Source organism: Phyllobates terribilis, unplaced genomic scaffold (assembly GCF_046119375.1).
Source record: "Phyllobates terribilis strain yellow unplaced genomic scaffold, ASM4611937v1 Scaffold_2__4_contigs__length_985480577, whole genome shotgun sequence".
Taxonomy (NCBI): Eukaryota; Metazoa; Chordata; class Amphibia; order Anura; family Dendrobatidae; genus Phyllobates; species Phyllobates terribilis.
Window position 1 is genome coordinate 210,297,853 of NW_027362762.1, and position 18,441 is coordinate 210,316,293.

The 18,441-nt window shown below is 43.0% G+C and overlaps 1 protein-coding gene across 1 annotated transcript; it reads right to left on the bottom strand.

The window, feature by feature from the left end:
* Positions 1-2,483: 2,483 nt before the first annotated feature.
* Positions 2,484-4,136, bottom strand: LOC141245316 (uncharacterized). Its single transcript, XM_073669059.1, has one exon. It carries the CDS (start codon positions 4,134-4,136, stop codon positions 2,484-2,486), a length of 1,653 nt encoding a protein of 550 aa, XP_073525160.1.
* Between the last annotated feature and the right edge of the window lie 14,305 nt (positions 4,137-18,441).

An 18,441-nucleotide genomic window follows, 5' to 3' on the forward strand; every position in this document is an offset into this window, starting at 1 on the left:
AGTTTGGGAACGAGGGTCTACATTATGGTCAGAACCTTCTGCGTCTGGTCCTGGATCCGACTCATAAAGATTCTGGGCATCAGTGCAGATCATTTCCTCGTCTGGATTCACAGAAGCTCTGGAGCCGACCTCTGATTCCCAGGCTATAGTATGAGTAAACAGCTCTGCAGACTCAACCATCTGTTCTACCCCATACTCAGACGGGCAGCTGGAGGCTTGGGAGTTGTGAGGAAGCAAGTGCGATTGGGGTGACACCTCTGAGGACTGGAGTATTTGTGATGTTGAAGTTGAGGTGGAGGAGAGCCCACTTAAAGCAGCACTTGATATCCGTTGAAGCACCTGCTGTTTTTGTGCCTCATCTGGAATTTGTAGCGATTTGCGTGGCCGTAAGAAAGGGATCTTATCACATTGTCCGCTAAAAGAAGTAGACATCTTAGTTTGGCTGGAAGATGGTCTTTCTTCTGCAGATGTTACTGTTGCTTTAACACCTACCCCACGGACACAACCTTTTTTTCCCTTCCCAACACGCCTATTCCCCTTTCCACCAGCAGCAGGCCTTTTTCCACTCATTTTGGTGGTTAACTAATTCACAACTCTGGAGTTGTTTGCACAAAAAACAATGGATGGGAGCCGAGCAGAGCTGAGTGGCCAAACTGTGGTATTAGCCCAAAAGTATTGGCTGGGTTAGATGCAGATAAAAATTATTTTGAATTTGCAACCTGGTGGAGGTTAGTATAGATGGACTAATAGAACAAGTCCCACACACTGCTACAAGCCGAAATATTTTTTCAGAGCTAGATGCAGAAAAAAATGATATTGAATTTGCAACCTGGTGGAGGTTAGTATAGATGGACTAATAGAACAAGTCCCACACACTGCTCCAAGCCGAAATAGTTTTTCAGAGCTAGATGCAGAAAAAAATTATATTGAATTTGCAACCTAGTGGAGGTTAGTATGGATGGACTAATAGAACAAATCCCACACACTGCTACAAGCCGAAATATTTTTTCAGAGCTAGATGCAGATAAAAATTATATTGAATTTGCAACCTGGTGGAGGTTAGTATAGATGGACTAATAGAACAAGTCCAACACACTGCTACAAGCCGAAATATTTTTTCAGAGCTAGATGCAGAAAAAAATTATATTGAATTTGCAACCTGTTGGAGGTTAGTATAGATGGACTAATAGAACAAGTCCCACACACTGCTAGAAGCCAAAATATTTTTTCAGAGCTAGATGCAGATAGAAATTATATTGAAATTGCAACCTGGTGGAGGTTAGTATAGATGGACTAATAGAATGATGCTATGCCCAAAAGGTTTTACTTCACTAGGTACACTAAAAAAATTTGTATTCTATACGCAGGTGGTGTAGCTTGCAACACAGATAGGCTTCTCCACTGACTAACACACACTGCAAGAGGACAAAAAGGATTTGCTTTGCTAGATTTAGCCAAATGCTGTGAAAAAAACTTGCACAGCACTGGCACAGACCTGCCTGGCAAAAAAGTGATAGGAACTGATGTAACCTAGCCCTCAAAACGACTGCAATTACAATTAGTCTTTACTCCCAACCTATCTATTTAAGAGCACAGACCTGCCTGATAAAAGTGATAGGAACTGATGTAACCTAGCCCTGAAAATGACTGCAATTACAATTAGTCTTTACTCCCAACCTATCTATTTAAGAGCACAGACCTGCCTGATAAATGTCGTAGGAAATGATGTAACCTAGTCCTTAAAAGGACTGCAATCACAACTATTCCCTACTCCCAAGCTATCTGTATATTTGTGCGAAAATTGGCTTGAAATTAACAAAGTATAGCACACACAGCAACAGCGGTGCCATCTAACACGCAGCTGCAGCAGTGAGAAAATGGTGGCGATGGGGAAAATGGCTGGGTCTTATAGGGCAAGGACATGTGACATACACTGCCAATGACACATGCCTTTGCTTGTGTGAAAAAAAGCAGTTCGCTCCGTGTGTGCGCTGCTGATAGGCTGACTGATTGCATCTCCCCACTGTAAATGCGGGAAAGAGAAAAAAAAATGGAGATCTTCATTATTTCTGCAGAGATCCATCCCCTGCCCCTCCCCCCGCCCCGCTGTACACTCAACTGCTTATTAACATTAATTTTCAGCATTACTGAGAAAAAATCCAGTTATGATTTTGGTGCACGAACAGTTATCGAACATAACCTCGAACAGCCGAATTTTTTTCAAATTGTTCGTGTTCGCCGAACAGCTCGAACACTGCCCAAAACAGCTCGAATTTGAGATTGGCGAACAGTTCCAGTCAAACACCGCTCATCTCTAGCAAGGAGTATAATAACATGATTTTAGAAACAAGCAATAGAAGTGGAGCAACTGTGGCATGAATATCAATATGTCCTTTACATTTCACCCCTAAAAATGATGTTATTGTCAACAATAGAGGTGCTTTTCCAGGGTCTTGTAGAGCCTAAGGGACATTGGTCTTCACTCACTTAGTGCCCATGTTACCAATTAAGGCCGTTGCGCTATGTTCACCCCCCCTTGTTTGTTGATATAATTGTAGAGCTCTGATCTTCAGATGTGAAGATGGTCGGGACGAGCGGGTAAAGGTCATCATTCCTTTGCCGTTTAGGCCTTCAATGTTGGTTAAATCTGGGAGATCCGTGTATAGTAACCCTGGATGTCGGTTGACAGCGTCCTCCTTGCTCTCTGACGACTGGCAGGTTTTCCTCATGCAAATTGGGATACAATAAAAGACTAGTTTTAGTAAGACATATATTAACAAAATGCAAACAGCAGTATGCAACACTCCTTGTAAAATTCCAACAATCCATCCACCAATCCCTTTAAACCAATTAGCAGGATTCAAAAAGGAGAATGTATCAGACCACCAACTGTCTTTGGTCAATTCGTTGTGTTTGTCATATTCTTCCCTGAGTTTCCTACTGTCTTCCATTTTAGTCTTTAACCGTATGGTAGAGTCGGGGTCAGTATAGTGACAACAGGCTGGACCAATAACCTGACACATTCCTCCTTGAGATGCTGTCAAATAGTCCAGCACTAAGGTATGTTGATTGGTCACTATAATAAGCTGATTCTGCACTGCAACAGTAGTATTAATTACTTCCAATATACTCCAAATTTGGTCATCTAAATAGTCCGTGACTTCCACTAATTTGTCCCATATTTGTGTTACCATAGGGTAGAGGAAAACAGTACTAACTATCTTATTGGGTATACCCATTTGTACCAAATGAGGTCTTCCTGATGGGCGTGGGGTATTGTCCTTGGCACGTTTATAGATGGTATGAAGAGGGATGGCTCTCATATCTACTTTACTATGGGGAATAAGATAAGTGGCTGGAGTAAGCCGGGCCAACGTACAAGTCCCCCCTACTCCGACTGGGAGCCATGTATACGCATTATTCCCACAGACCCAATATGTGGCTGTTGGAAGATCCCATAAAGCGGAGTGCTGTAATACTAATTTATGTGCCAAATCGATAAGAACAGTGATATTTGACAGCATACACCATGAAGGCATTTGTCCCAGGGGGCTACAATATCCAACATCCGGATTGCCACATGTTGGATCACTAGGCTTATATTCAGAAGATTCATTACAAGGGATGTAACCAGATATTTTATAACATGTGTCATTGGTGCCTTTTATAAACAGATTTGCATGTACCCATGAGTGATTATGAATGTATCTTTCCAATAATGATGGTTTAAAAGCATCTGCCTTACTAGAGGTAGCATTAAAACTGATTTGTAGACCCTCAGTTGGTATGAAGCCTAAATTGGTCAAGGAAGACTTGTTCCTGGGTACCCATGTGTTTCCTTTAAGGGCAAGATATTGTAGATGTTTACTGATGGCAGTAAGATTTCCTTGCCACCAGGGGAGATCCACCCACCCAACTACTGGTATACCAATAGTGGTGTTCCATAATTTTAGTTTAATAGCGTTATCAGCAAGGATGTCGCTACAATTGGGCCAGTTTAGTATTTCTTCTAGAGTGACTGGGACCGCCAGAAAGGGCATACTAGCGGCTGAAACTGGTGAGTGAGTAATGAACTTGTTATTAAAAAGGTCAGTATTCTGTTGCAGGCTATTCCAGATATTGACTGATTTAACCATACATATTATCATAAAACATCTCAGGATGGTTGGCGTTTGCAGTGTGAAGCATGGATCCATGTTGACTTCCCTTCAAGTTTTACTGCTGTTGGGGTTGTCAGGAGCACTTGGTATGGTCCGTCATACAATGGTTCTAGTCCGTGTTTCCGAACATGCCTCTTCACATACTCATAATCTCCAGGCTTGAGGGTATGACAACCTTCTGCATCAGCTGGATCTGGAATAGAAGATGATACTAACGCATGGGTGTTAGTTAGTGCTTTGGCAAGCTGAATCACATACTGTACAACATAATCCATGTCTTCTGATAATTGTTGTGGGGTAAATCGAGCTATAGCTGGTTGTGACCCAAATAGTATCTCATAGGGTGACAATTTATGTTTCCCTATGAGGGTGGTATGTATGTGATATAGTGCAATGGGAAGGAGCTCAGGCCACTGGGCCGTAGTCTCCTGCATCATTTTGGTCAATTGCCTTTTCAGTGTGCCATTCAATCTCTCCACCTTGCCGCTTGACTGTGGATGGTAAGGAGTATGTAATGCCACTGTTGATCCGATCATGGTAAGTATTTCTTGATATACACATGAGGAAAAGGCTGGTCCCTGATCACTCACGATAACTTCTGGGACTCCATACCGGCAAACAACTTCAGAGACCAGCTTCTTGGCGGTGGTCTTGGCAGTCATGTTTGGAACGGCAAATGCATCTGGCCAGCTGGAAAACATATCCACTACCACTAAGCAATATTCATATTGTCCTGCTTTAGGGAGAGTGATATGATCAACCTGTAATCGTTGGAATGGATACTCTGGTTTAGCAAGGTGTTTTGTTGGTACATTCTGTAATCTACCTGGGTTGCAGGTTTGGCATATTGTGCAACCTTTGTTCTGTGAGCTTAACACAGTGGAAATTCCTGGGGCCCAATAAAGTTTCTGTACTAGTAGCAAAGCTTGGTTTTTCCCTCGATGCATCGGTCCATGGGCCCAGGCTGCAATGGCAGGATATAGGAGTCGAGGCAAACAATATAGTTGTTCCTTTTTCCATAGCCCATCTATCAATTTAGCACGTGCTTCCTTCCATGACTGGCGTTCCTCTTTAGAGACTTTCTGCTGTGTGGAGCGTAGTTTTGTGATGGGAGGGACCGGTTGATGATTTTCTGCAGGTTGATCCTGAGTTGGCACGGAATTTAGCTGTTTGGTCTGCTGTCGCGTAACAGCCATGGACATGGATGTCTGGAGAAGAGCTGCTTGTTTAGCATGGAGATCAGCAAGTGCATTACCTCTTGCTTCAGGGGCGTCTTGTCGGGTATGAGCTTTTACCTTTTGTAAGGCAGCACTAGTCATCATAATGGGGGATACTCGCTGCATCGGGTAAATCAAAGCACACCAGCAATGTCCTTCCGGTATTTCACAATGCTGCAGTTTATTGCACTTCATAAACCACAGTTCACCGGGTCCAACTCAGTGGCACGCTGACACACATATATATAATATTCACGAGCCAAGTGACACACCGGCCCACTTGCTCCAGGTACGGCCTTCAGCAAGGTAATAACATAGCAATGTCCATATTAATGTCCATATAACACAGGGTATTACCTTTGCCGGGTTTAGCTGCTGCAGTCCATTAGGCTTGCCACCACTGTGGCTTTGCGGCTTCCCAGGTAGGGGTCTCCAGCCGTCGTTCCCTCAAAGGCCACTGACATCCACACAGGATCCAGGCATTGCTTTTCAGGACTCTTCGTCAAACCTCTGCCTTCCAAGGCCACTAGCATCCACACAGGATCCAGGCTCTGCCTTTCAGGCACCAGGCTTCACTCGGCCTCACTAGGCCTCACACGGTCGGTGTCCCACACGCACGGGAACAGGCCTTACGCCTCTCTCACAGAACACACCTGTCTCCCATCAAGCAGGGTTTATATATGCATCCCGTGCACACAGACACACACATACTGACAGGACCTTGCTGATGTCACAGTCATGTGATCAGACAGACATTCTGTGCGCGCAGGACCTGTGCTATGTCACAGTCATGTGACCAGTCACCTGAGGGGGAAGGTACATGGTCAGGTAAAACACATCCTGGACCATTACCGTAATGCCAGCAAATCGCTGCATTACACTTTACAACAGCCAACTGTCTTGGTAGTTGTACCTCTTCCATCAATTGTCTGACACTTTCAGCATTTTTTACAGGAGAACCTGCAGTTGTGACAAAGCCTCTCTTTGCCCAGATCTCCATAAAGTCATGTGCAATCCCGAAGGCGTATCTTGAGTCAGTAAATATATTCACACGTTTTCCTTTGGCCTGTTGACAAGCAGCAATCAAAGCTTTGAGCTCTGCTTCCTGTGCTGACATACTGGGAGGTAAGGCTGCAGCCTCTACCAATGTATCTTCAGTTGTGACAGCATATTTAGTATGAAATGTAGCATTGGCGTCTCTGCCCCCTGCTAGACAGAGACGCCATTCCCCTCACCTTTCTGCTCCGTGCTCGGCGTCCTCCTCCCACGCTGCTGGCAGCGCGCGCTGCTTCCCAGGCACTGTGCTTAGGGTGCGTGCGCTCCCTCTCTCGTAAAGGGGCCGCGCGCGCCGTCCTAAGGAGTCCCCGGCCAATTGCCGGAGGATCTTCCATATATAAGGCACCTCCTCCAAAATGGAGGTGCCCAAGCAAAGTTGTTTGCACTGTGTCTTCCTGTGCTTCAGCCCTCAGGTCCCGCAGCTAGCCTGACTTCTCGTCCTGCCTGCCAGCCTGTTATCCGTCAGTTACCTGCCTGTTACCTGCCTTGTCTGTCAGACCGCTCACCTGGGAGCGTCCACCAATTACCTGCCTGTCACCTGCCTTGTCAGTCTGACCGTTCACCTGGGAGCGTGCACCAGTTGCCTACCTGTCACCTACCTTGTCTGTCTGACCGCTCACCTGGGAGCGTCCACCAGTTACCTACCTGTCACCTGCCTCGTCTGTCAGACCGCTCACCTGGGAGCGTCCACCATTTACCTGCCTGTTACCTGCTGTCTCCGTCAACCCGCTCACCTGGGAGCGCAGGCCAGTTTCCTGTCAGGTATCCGCCTCGTCTGTCTGCCCGCTCTCCTGGGAGCACCTGCTTGCTTTCTGCCAGCCTGCTTGGAGATCCTGCCGTCACTTGCCGTGACCACCTGCCTGTCTACCCAGAGACTGTCCTCGTCACTTGCCGTGACCACCTGCCTGTCTACCCAGAGACTATCCCCGTCACTTGCCGTGACCACCTGCCTGTCTACCCAGAGACTGTCCCCGTCACTTGCCGTGACCACCTGCCTGTCTACCCAGAGACTGTCCCCGTCACTTGCCGTGACCACCTGCCTGCTTACCCAGAGACTGTCCCCGTCACTTGCTGTGGCTACCTGCTTGCCTTCCCTGGGAGTCACCCGCTTCCTTACAAGGACTTCCCCTTTGTATTGCAGCTCAGAGGTTCCACCTCCCGGCCCCGTTACAGTTTGCTCGGGCCATGGAACCCGGTGGCACCCAAGCTCCCTCACTCTCGGACCTATGCCATGAACTATCCCGTCAGAGGTCCCAACAGGAGACCATTCTGAGTCACCTGCGTAGTGTTAACTCCTGCCTGGACACACTGACTGCCTCATCAGGAGCTGCTTCCACTCGCACAACTACTACCCCGGCAGCGTCGCTGCCCACCCGTTTTGGTGGAGACCCCGGCCTGACACGGGGCTTCATTAACCAGTGCACCCTGCACTTCGAACTTTTGGCACACCAGGTCACCACCGACTGGGCAAAGGTGGCTTTCATCATGTCCCATCTCACTGGGGAGGCACTGGCCTGGCCAAATCCTCTATGGGAGAGAGGAGACCCCCTGGTGTCCAACTTGCCAGCCTTTCTCACGGCTTTCCGGAAAGTCTTCGACGAACCAGGACGAAAGACCTCTTCTGCCTCCTCTCTGCTACGCCTCCACCAAGGGAGTCTCACCGTGGGCCAATATGCCATACGGTTCCGTACCCTTGCTTCCGAGCTTGCCTGGGATAACGAGGCCCTGGTGTCCATCTTCTGGGAGGGAATATCCGGCCTGATTAAGGATGAACTTGCCGGTCGGGACATTCCAACCACCCTGGATGACTTGGTGACACTTGCCACCCGGATTGACATCCGGTTCCAGGAGCGTACCAAAGAGGTCACCCTTGAGAGGAAGTTTCCCCGCCTTGCTCCTAGTTTCCAGAGACATGTCTCTTCATCTGTAACTCCCCGGGCGCACTCGCCAGAGCCCATGCAGGTCGACCAGACCAAGATGGTCAAAACCCGTCAAGAGTAGAGATGAGCGTTGTTCTACTCGAACTGTTCGCCAATCTCAAATTCGAGCTGTTTTGGGCGGTGTTCGAGCCGTTCGGCGAACACGAACAATTTGATAAAAATTCGGCTGCTCGAGGTTATGTTCGATAACTGTTCGTGCACCAAAATCATAACTGGATTTTTTCTCAGTAATGATGAAAATTAATGTTAATACGCAGTTTGAGTGTACAGCGGGGTGGGGGGAGGGGCAGGGGATGGATCTCTGCAGGAACAATGAAGATCTCCATTTTTTTTTCTCTTTCCCGCATTTGCAGTGGGGAGGTGCAATCTGTCAGCCTATCAGCAGCGCACACATGGAGCGAAGTGCTTTTTTTCACACAAGCAAGGGCATGTGTCATTGGCAGTGTATGTCACATGTCCTTGCCCTATAAGACCAAGCCATTTTCCCCGTCGCCACCATTTTCTCACTGCTGCAGCTGCGTGTTAGACGGCACCGCTGTTGCTGTGTGCGCTATACCTTGTTAATTTCAAGCCAATTTTCGCACAAATATACAGATAGCTTGGGAGTAGGGAATAGTTGTGATTGCAGTCCTTTTAAGGACTAGGTTACAGCATTTCCTACGACTTTTATCAGGGAGGTCTGTGCTCTTAAATAGATAGGTTGTGGGAGTAAAGACTAATTGTAATTGGAGTCCTTTTCAGGACTAGGTTACATCAGTTCCTATCAGTTTTTGCCAGGCAGGTCTGTGCCAGTGCTGTGCAAGTTTTTTTCACAGCATTTGGCTGAATCTAGCAAAGCTAATCCTTTTTGGCCTATTGCAGAGTGTGTTAGTCAGTGGAGTAGCCTATCTGTGCTGCAAGATATACCACCTGTGTATAGAATACCAATTTTTTTACTGCACCTAGTGAAGTAAAATCTTTTGGGCATAGCATCATTCTATTAGTCCATCTATACTGACCTCCATCAGGTTGCAAATTAAAAATAATTTTTACCTGCATCTACAGTACCTCTGAAAAAATATTTGGGCTTCTAGCTGTGTGTGGGACTTGTTGTATTAGTCCATCTATACTGACCTCCATCAGGTTGCAAACTGAATATATTTTTTTCTGCATCTACCTCTGAAAAAATATTTGGGCTTCTAGCTGTGTGTGGGTCTTGTTCTATTAATCCATCTATACTGACCTCCATCAGGTTGCAAACTGAATATAATTTTTTTCTGCATCTAGCTCTGAAAAAATATTTGGCCTTCTAGCAGTGTGACGGACTTTCTCTATTAGTCCATCTATACTGACCTCCATCAGGTTGCAAATTAAAATTAATTTGTATCTGCATCTACAGTACCTCTGAAAAAATATTTGGGCTTCTAGCTGTGTGTGGGACTTGTTGTATTAGTCCATCTATACTGACCTCCATCAGGTTGCAAATTAAAAATAATTTGTATCTGCATCTACAGTACCTCTGAAAAAATATTTGGGCTTCTAGCTGTGTGTGGGACTTGTTGTATTAGTCCATCTATACTGACCTCCATCAGGTTGCAAACTGAATATATTTTTTTCTGCATCTACCTCTGAAAAAATATTTGGGCTTCTAGCTGTGTGTGGGACTTGTTGTATTAGTCCATCTATACTGACCTCCATCAGGTTGCAAACTGAATATATTTTTTTCTGCATCTACCTCTGAAAAAATATTGGGCTTCTAGCTGTGTGTGGGTCTTGTTCTATTAATCCATCTATACTGACCTCCATCAGGTTGCAAACTGAATATAATTTTTTTCTGCATCTAGCTCTGAAAAAATATTTGGCCTTCTAGCAGTGTGTCGGACTTTCTCTATTAGTCCATCTATACTGACCTCCATCAGGTTGCAAATTAAAAATAATTTTTATCTGCATCTACAGTACCTCTGAAAAAATATTTGGGCTTCTAGCTGTGTGTGGGACTTGTTGTATTAGTCCATCTATACTGACCTCCATCAGGTTGCAAATTAAAAATAATTTGTATCTGCATCTACAGTACCTCTGAAAAAATATTTGGGCTTCTAGCTGTGTGTGGGACTTGTTGTATTAGTCCATCTATACTGACCTCCATCAGGTTGCAAACTGAATATATTTTTTTCTGCATCTACCTCTGAAAAAATATTTGGGCTTCTAGCTGTGTGAGGGACTTGATGTATTAGTCCATCTATACTGACCTCCATCAGGTTGCAAATTAAAAATAATTTGTATCTGCATCTACAGTACCTCTGAAAAAATATTTGGGCTTCTAGCTGTGTGTGGGACTTGTTGTATTAGTCCATCTATACTGACCTCCATCAGGTTGCAAATTAAAAATAATTTTTATCTGCATCTACAGTACCTTTGAAAAAATATTTGGGCTTCTAGCTGTGTGTGGGACTTGTTGTATTAGTCCATCTATACTGACCTCCATCAGGTTACAAACTGAATATATTTTTTTCTGCATCTACCTCTGAAAAAATATTGGGCTTCTAGCTGTGTGTGGGTCTTGTTCTATTAATCCATCTATACTGACCTCCATCAGGTTGCAAACTGAATATAATTTTTTTCTGCATCTAGCTCTGAAAAAATATTTGGCCTTCTAGCAGTGTGTCGGACTTTCTCTATTAGTCCATCTATACTGACCTCCATCAGGTTGCAAATTAAAATTAATTTTTATCTGCATCTACAGTACCTCTGAAAAAATATTTGGGCTTCTAGCTGTGTGTGGGACTTGTTGTATTAGTCCATCTATACTGACCTCCATCAGGTTGCAAATTAAAAATAATTTGTATCTGCATCTACAGTACCTCTGAAAAAATATTTGGGCTTCTAGCTGTGTGTGGGACTTGTTGTATTAGCCCATCTATACTGACCTCCATCAGGTTGCAAACTGAATATATTTTTTTCTGCATCTACCTCTGAAAAAATATTTGGGCTTCTAGCTCTGTGTGGGACTTGTTGTATTAGTCCACCTATACTGACCTCCATCAGGTTGCAAATTAAAAATAATTTGTATCTGCATCTACAGTACCTCTGAAAAAATATTTGGGCTTCTAGCTGTGTGTGGGACTTGTTGTATTAGTCCATCTATACTGACCTCCATCAGGTTGCAAATTAAAAATAATTTGTATCTGCATCTACAGTACCTCTGAAAAAATATTTGGGCTTCTAGCTGTGTGTGGGACTTGTTGTATTAGTCCATCTATACTGACCTCCATCAGGTTGCAAATTAAAAATAATTTGTATCTGCATCTACAGTACCTCTGAAAAAATATTTGGGCTTCTAGCTGTGTGTGGGACTTGTTGTATTAGTCCATCTATACTGACCTCCATCAGGTTGCAAACTGAATATATTTTTTTCTGCATCTACCTCTGAAAAAATATTTGGGCTTCTAGCTGTGTGTGGGACTTGTTGTATTAGTCCATCTATACTGACCTCCATCAGGTTGCAAATTAAAAATAATTTGTATCTGCATCTACAGTACCTCTGAAAAAATATTTGGGCTTCTAGCTGTGTGTGGGACTTGTTGTATTAGTCCATCTATACTGACCTCCATCAGGTTGCAAACTGAATATATTTTTTTCTGCATCTACCTCTGAAAAAATATTTGGGCTTCTAGCTGTGTGTGGGACTTGTTGTATTAGTCCATCTATACTGACCTCCATCAGGTTGCAAATTAAAAAGAATTTGTATCTGCATCTACAGTACCTCTGAAAAAATATTTGGGCTTCTAGCTGTGTGTGGGACTTGTTGTATTAGTCCATCTATACTGACCTCCATCAGGTTGCAAACTGAATATATTTTTTTCTGCATCTACCTCTGAAAAAATATTGGGCTTCTAGCTGTGTGTGGGTCTTGTTCTATTAATCCATCTATACTGACCTCCATCAGGTTGCAAACTGAATATAATTTTTTTCTGCATCTAGCTCTGAAAAAATATTTGGCCTTCTAGCAGTGTGTCGGACTTTCTCTATTAGTCCATCTATACTGACCTCCATCAGGTTGCAAATTAAAATTAATTTTTATCTGCATCTACAGTACCTCTGAAAAAATATTTGGGCTTCTAGCTGTGTGTGGGACTTGTTGTATTAGTCCATCTATACTGACCTCCATCAGGTTGCAAATTAAAAATAATTTGTATCTGCATCTACAGTACCTCTGAAAAAATATTTGGGCTTCTAGCTGTGTGTGGGACTTGTTGTATTAGCCCATCTATACTGACCTCCATCAGGTTGCAAACTGAATATATTTTTTTCTGCATCTACCTCTGAAAAAATATTTGGGCTTCTAGCTGTGTGTGGGACTTGTTGTATTAGTCCACCTATACTGACCTCCATCAGGTTGCAAATTAAAAATAATTTGTATCTGCATCTACAGTACCTCTGAAAAAATATTTGGGCTTCTAGCTGTGTGTGGGACTTGTTGTATTAGTCCATCTATACTGACCTCCATCAGGTTGCAAATTAAAAATAATTTGTATCTGCATCTACAGTACCTCTGAAAAAATATTTGGGCTTCTAGCTGTGTGTGGGACTTGTTGTATTAGTCCATCTATACTGACCTCCATCAGGTTGCAAATTAAAAATAATTTGTATCTGCATCTACAGTACCTCTGAAAAAATATTTGGGCTTCTAGCTGTGTGTGGGACTTGTTGTATTAGTCCATCTATACTGACCTCCATCAGGTTGCAAACTGAATATATTTTTTTCTGCATCTACCTCTGAAAAAATATTTGGGCTTCTAGCTGTGTGTGGGACTTGTTGTATTAGTCCATCTATACTGACCTCCATCAGGTTGCAAATTAAAAATAATTTGTATCTGCATCTACAGTACCTCTGAAAAAATATTTGGGCTTCTAGCTGTGTGTGGGACTTGTTGTATTAGTCCATCTATACTGACCTCCATCAGGTTGCAAACTGAATATATTTTTTTCTGCATCTACCTCTGAAAAAATATTTGGGCTTCTAGCTGTGTGTGGGACTTGTTGTATTAGTCCATCTATACTGACCTCCATCAGGTTGCAAATTAAAAAGAATTTGTATCTGCATCTACAGTACCTCTGAAAAAATATTTGGGCTTCTAGCTGTGTGTGGGACTTGTTGTATTAGTCCATCTATACTGACCTCCATCAGGTTGCAAACTGAATATATTTTTTTCTGCATCTACCTCTGAAAAAATATTTGGGCTTCTAGCTGTGTGTGGGACTTGTTGTATTAGTCCATCTATACTGACCTCCATCAGGTTGCAAATTAAAAATAATTTGTATCTGCATCTACAGTACCTCTGAAAAAATATTTGGGCTTCTAGCTGTGTGTGGGACTTGTTGTATTAGTCCATCTATACTGACCTCCATCAGGTTGCAAACTGAATATATTTTTTTCTGCATCTACCTCTGAAAAAATATTTGGCCTTCTAGCAGTGTGTCGGACTTTCTCTATTAGTCCATCTATACTGACCTCCATCAGGTTGCAAATTAAAAATAATTTTTATCTGCATCTACAGTACCTCTGAAAAAATATTTGGGCTTCTAGCTGTGTGTGGGACTTGTTGTATTAGTCCATCTATACTGACCTCCATCAGGTTGCAAATTAAAAATAATTTGTATCTGCATCTACAGTACCTCTGAAAAAATATTTGGGCTTCTAGCTGTGTGTGGGACTTGTTGTATTAGTCCATCTATACTGACCTCCATCAGGTTGCAAACTGAATATATTTTTTTCTGCATCTACCTCTGAAAAAATATTTGGGCTTCTAGCTGTGTGAGGGACTTGATGTATTAGTCCATCTATACTGACCTCCATCAGGTTGCAAATTAAAAATAATTTGTATCTGCATCTACAGTACCTCTGAAAAAATATTTGGGCTTCTAGCTGTGTGTGGGACTTGTTGTATTAGTCCATCTATACTGACCTCCATCAGGTTGCAAATTAAAAATAATTTTTATCTGCATCTACAGTACCTTTGAAAAAATATTTGGGCTTCTAGCTGTGTGTGGGACTTGTTGTATTAGTCCATCTATACTGACCTCCATCAGGTTGCAAACTGAATATATTTTTTTCTGCATCTACCTCTGAAAAAATATTGGGCTTCTAGCTGTGTGTGGGTCTTGTTCTATTAATCCATCTATACTGACCTCCATCAGGTTGCAAACTGAATATAATTTTTTTCTGCATCTAGCTCTGAAAAAATATTTGGCCTTCTAGCAGTGTGTCGGACTTTCTCTATTAGTCCATCTATACTGACCTCCATCAGGTTGCAAATTAAAATTAATTTTTATCTGCATCTACAGTACCTCTGAAAAAATATTTGGGCTTCTAGCTGTGTGTGGGACTTGTTGTATTAGTCCATCTATACTGACCTCCATCAGGTTGCAAATTAAAAATAATTTGTATCTGCATCTACAGTACCTCTGAAAAAATATTTGGGCTTCTAGCTGTGTGTGGGACTTGTTGTATTAGCCCATCTATACTGACCTCCATCAGGTTGCAAACTGAATATATTTTTTTCTGCATCTACCTCTGAAAAAATATTTGGGCTTCTAGCTGTGTGTGGGACTTGTTGTATTAGTCCACCTATACTGACCTCCATCAGGTTGCAAATTAAAAATAATTTGTATCTGCATCTACAGTACCTCTGAAAAAATATTTGGGCTTCTAGCTGTGTGTGGGACTTGTTGTATTAGTCCATCTATACTGACCTCCATCAGGTTGCAAATTAAAAATAATTTGTATCTGCATCTACAGTACCTCTGAAAAAATATTTGGGCTTCTAGCTGTGTGTGGGACTTGTTGTATTAGTCCATCTATACTGACCTCCATCAGGTTGCAAATTAAAAATAATTTGTATCTGCATCTACAGTACCTCTGAAAAAATATTTGGGCTTCTAGCTGTGTGTGGGACTTTTTGTATTAGTCCATCTATACTGACCTCCATCAGGTTGCAAACTGAATATATTTTTTTCTGAATCTACCTCTGAAAAAATATTTGGGCTTCTAGCTGTGTGTGGGACTTGTTGTATTAGTCCATCTATACTGACCTCCATCAGGTTGCAAATTAAAAATAATTTGTATCTGCATCTACAGTACCTCTGAAAAAATATTTGGGCTTCTAGCTGTGTGTGGGACTTGTTGTATTAGTCCATCTATACTGACCTCCATCAGGTTGCAAACTGAATATATTTTTTTCTGCATCTACCTCTGAAAAAATATTTGGGCTTCTAGCTGTGTGTGGGACTTGTTGTATTAGTCCATCTATACTGACCTCCATCAGGTTGCAAATTAAAAAGAATTTGTATCTGCATCTACAGTACCTCTGAAAAAATATTTGGGCTTCTAGCTGTGTGTGGGACTAGTTGTATTAGTCCATCTATACTGACCTCCATCAGGTTGCAAATTAAAAATAATTTTTATCTGCATCTACAGTACCTCTGAAAAAATATTTGGGCTTCTAGCTGTGTGTGGGACTTGTTGTATTAGTCCATCTATACTGACCTCCATCAGGTTGCAAACTGAATATATTTTTTTCTGCATCTACCTCTGAAAAAATATTGGGCTTCTAGCTTTGTGTGGGTCTTGTTCTATTAATCCATCTATACTGACCTCCATCAGGTTGCAAACTGAATATAATTTTTTTCTGCATCTAGCTCTGAAAAAATATTTGGCCTTCTAGCAGTGTGTCGGACTTTCTCTATTAGTCCATCTATACTGACCTCCATCAGGTTGCAAATTAAAAATAATTTTTATCTGCATCTACAGTACCTCTGAAAAAATATTTGGGCTTCTAGCTGTGTGTGGGACTTGTTGTATTAGTCCATCTATACTGACCTCCATCAGGTTGCAAATTAAAAATAATTTGTATCTGCATCTACAGTACCTCTGAAAAAATATTTGGGCTTCTAGCTGTGTGTGGGACTTGTTGTATTAGTCCATCTATACTGACCTCCATCAGGTTGCAAACTGAATATATTTTTTTCTGCATCTACCTCTGAAAAAATATTTGGGCTTCTAGCTGTGTGTGGGACTTGTTGTATTAGTCCATCTATACTGACCTCCATCAGGTTGCAAATTAAAAATAATTTGTATCTGCATCTACAGTACCTCTGAAAAAAATATTTGGGCTTCTAGCTGTGTGTGGGACTTGTTGTATTAGTCCATCTATACTGACCTCCATCAGGTTGCAAACTGAATATATTTTTTTCTGCATCTACCTCTGAAAAAATATTGGGCTTCTAGCTGTGTGTGGGACTTGTTGTATTAGTCCATCTATACTGACCTCCATCAGGTTGCAAACTGAATATATTTTTTTCTGCATCTACCTCTGAAAAAATATTGGGCTTCTAGCTGTGTGTGGGTCTTGTTCTATTAATCCATCTATACAGACCTCCATCAGGTTGCAAACTGAATATAATTTTTTTCTGCATCTACCTCTGAAAAAATATTTGGCCTTGTAGCAGTGTGTCGGACTTTCTCTATTAGTCCATCTATACTGACCTCCATCAGGTTGCAAACTGAATATATTTTTTTCTGCATCTAACCCAGCCAATAGTTTTGGCCTAATACCACAGTTTGGCCACTCAGCTCTGCTCGGTTACCATCCATTGTTTTTTTGTGCAAACAACTCCAGAGTTGTGAATTAGTTAACCACCAAAATGAGTGGAAAAAGGCCTGCTGCTGGTGGAAAGGGGAATAGGCGTGTTGGGAAGGGGAAAAAAGGTTGTGTCCATGGGGTAGGTGTTAAAGCAACAGTAACATCTGCAGAAGAAAGACCATCTTCCAGCCAAACTAAAATGTCTACTTCTTTTAGCGGACAATGTGATAAGATCCCTTTCTTACGGCCACGCCAATCGCTACAAATTCCAGATGAGGCACAAAAACAGCAGGTGCTTCAACGGATATCAAGTGCTCCTTTAAGTGGGCTCTCCTCCACATCAACTTCAACATCATAAATACTCCAGTCCTCAAAGGTGTCACCCAAATCGCACTTGCTTCCTCACAGCTCCCAAATCTCCAGCTGCCCGTCTGAGTATGAGGTAGAACAGATGGTTGAGTCTGCAGAGCTGTTTACTCATACTATAGCCTGGGAATCAGAGGTCAACTCCAGCGCTTCTGTGAATCCAGACGAGGAAATGATCTGCACTGATGCCCAGAATCTTTATGAGTCGGATCCAGGACCAGACGCAGAAGGTTCTGACCATAATGTAGACCCTCATTCCCAAACTGTAACTCCTGTTGGTGGAGACAATGAGGAAGACGATGATAAGACTCAAATACCTGATTGGAGCGACAACTTTAGTTTTTTGTCAGGGCAGGAACAGGTTGGCTCTGAGGACGACGGGTGTGATAACACACAGGGTGATGATGATGAGGTTGGAGATCCCACTTACTGTCAACCCACAGTCAGCCAAGAGATGAGGTCAGCAGAGGAGGTGGAGGAAGATGCTAGTGACGACGAGGTCAGGTTGCGCCTTCCTGGACAGAGACGTAGTACTGGAAGCACGTCAACAACTGCATCCTCAAACACAACTCTGCCTCTCACCACAAGTCGTGGTGGCTCTTCAGGTCGCATGGGTGCTAAGCCTTGCATAGCCTGGGCATTTTTTCAGATCGATAAAGATGACCCAACTCGTGTTATCTGTAACATTTGTCAGCAAAAGCTAAGCAGAGGCCAAAAAATACATAGTTTGAGTACTTCATGCATGAACCGGCACATGGACATGAAGCATAAGTTGCAGTGGGAAGCTCAGTGTGCTACAATGCGGCCTAGCCGGCCGGGCCAACCACCGTCTGCCATATCTTGTGCATCCGCGGCCTCTTCATCCTCTGTGACTGGGGGGACAGCAGTCACACCTGTTTTGGGGCACAGACCTGCCACCTCTTTACCCGCAACAGCCAGCGTGATTGGCAGGTCATCATTTTCTTTGGAGGTGGTAACAGCAGCTGGTGTTGAGCGCTGTCCGACATCGATAGCACCACCTTTGGATCAAGGCAACCTAACATGTCCGCCTGCATCTTCCTCACAGACCGGCAGTTTGCCG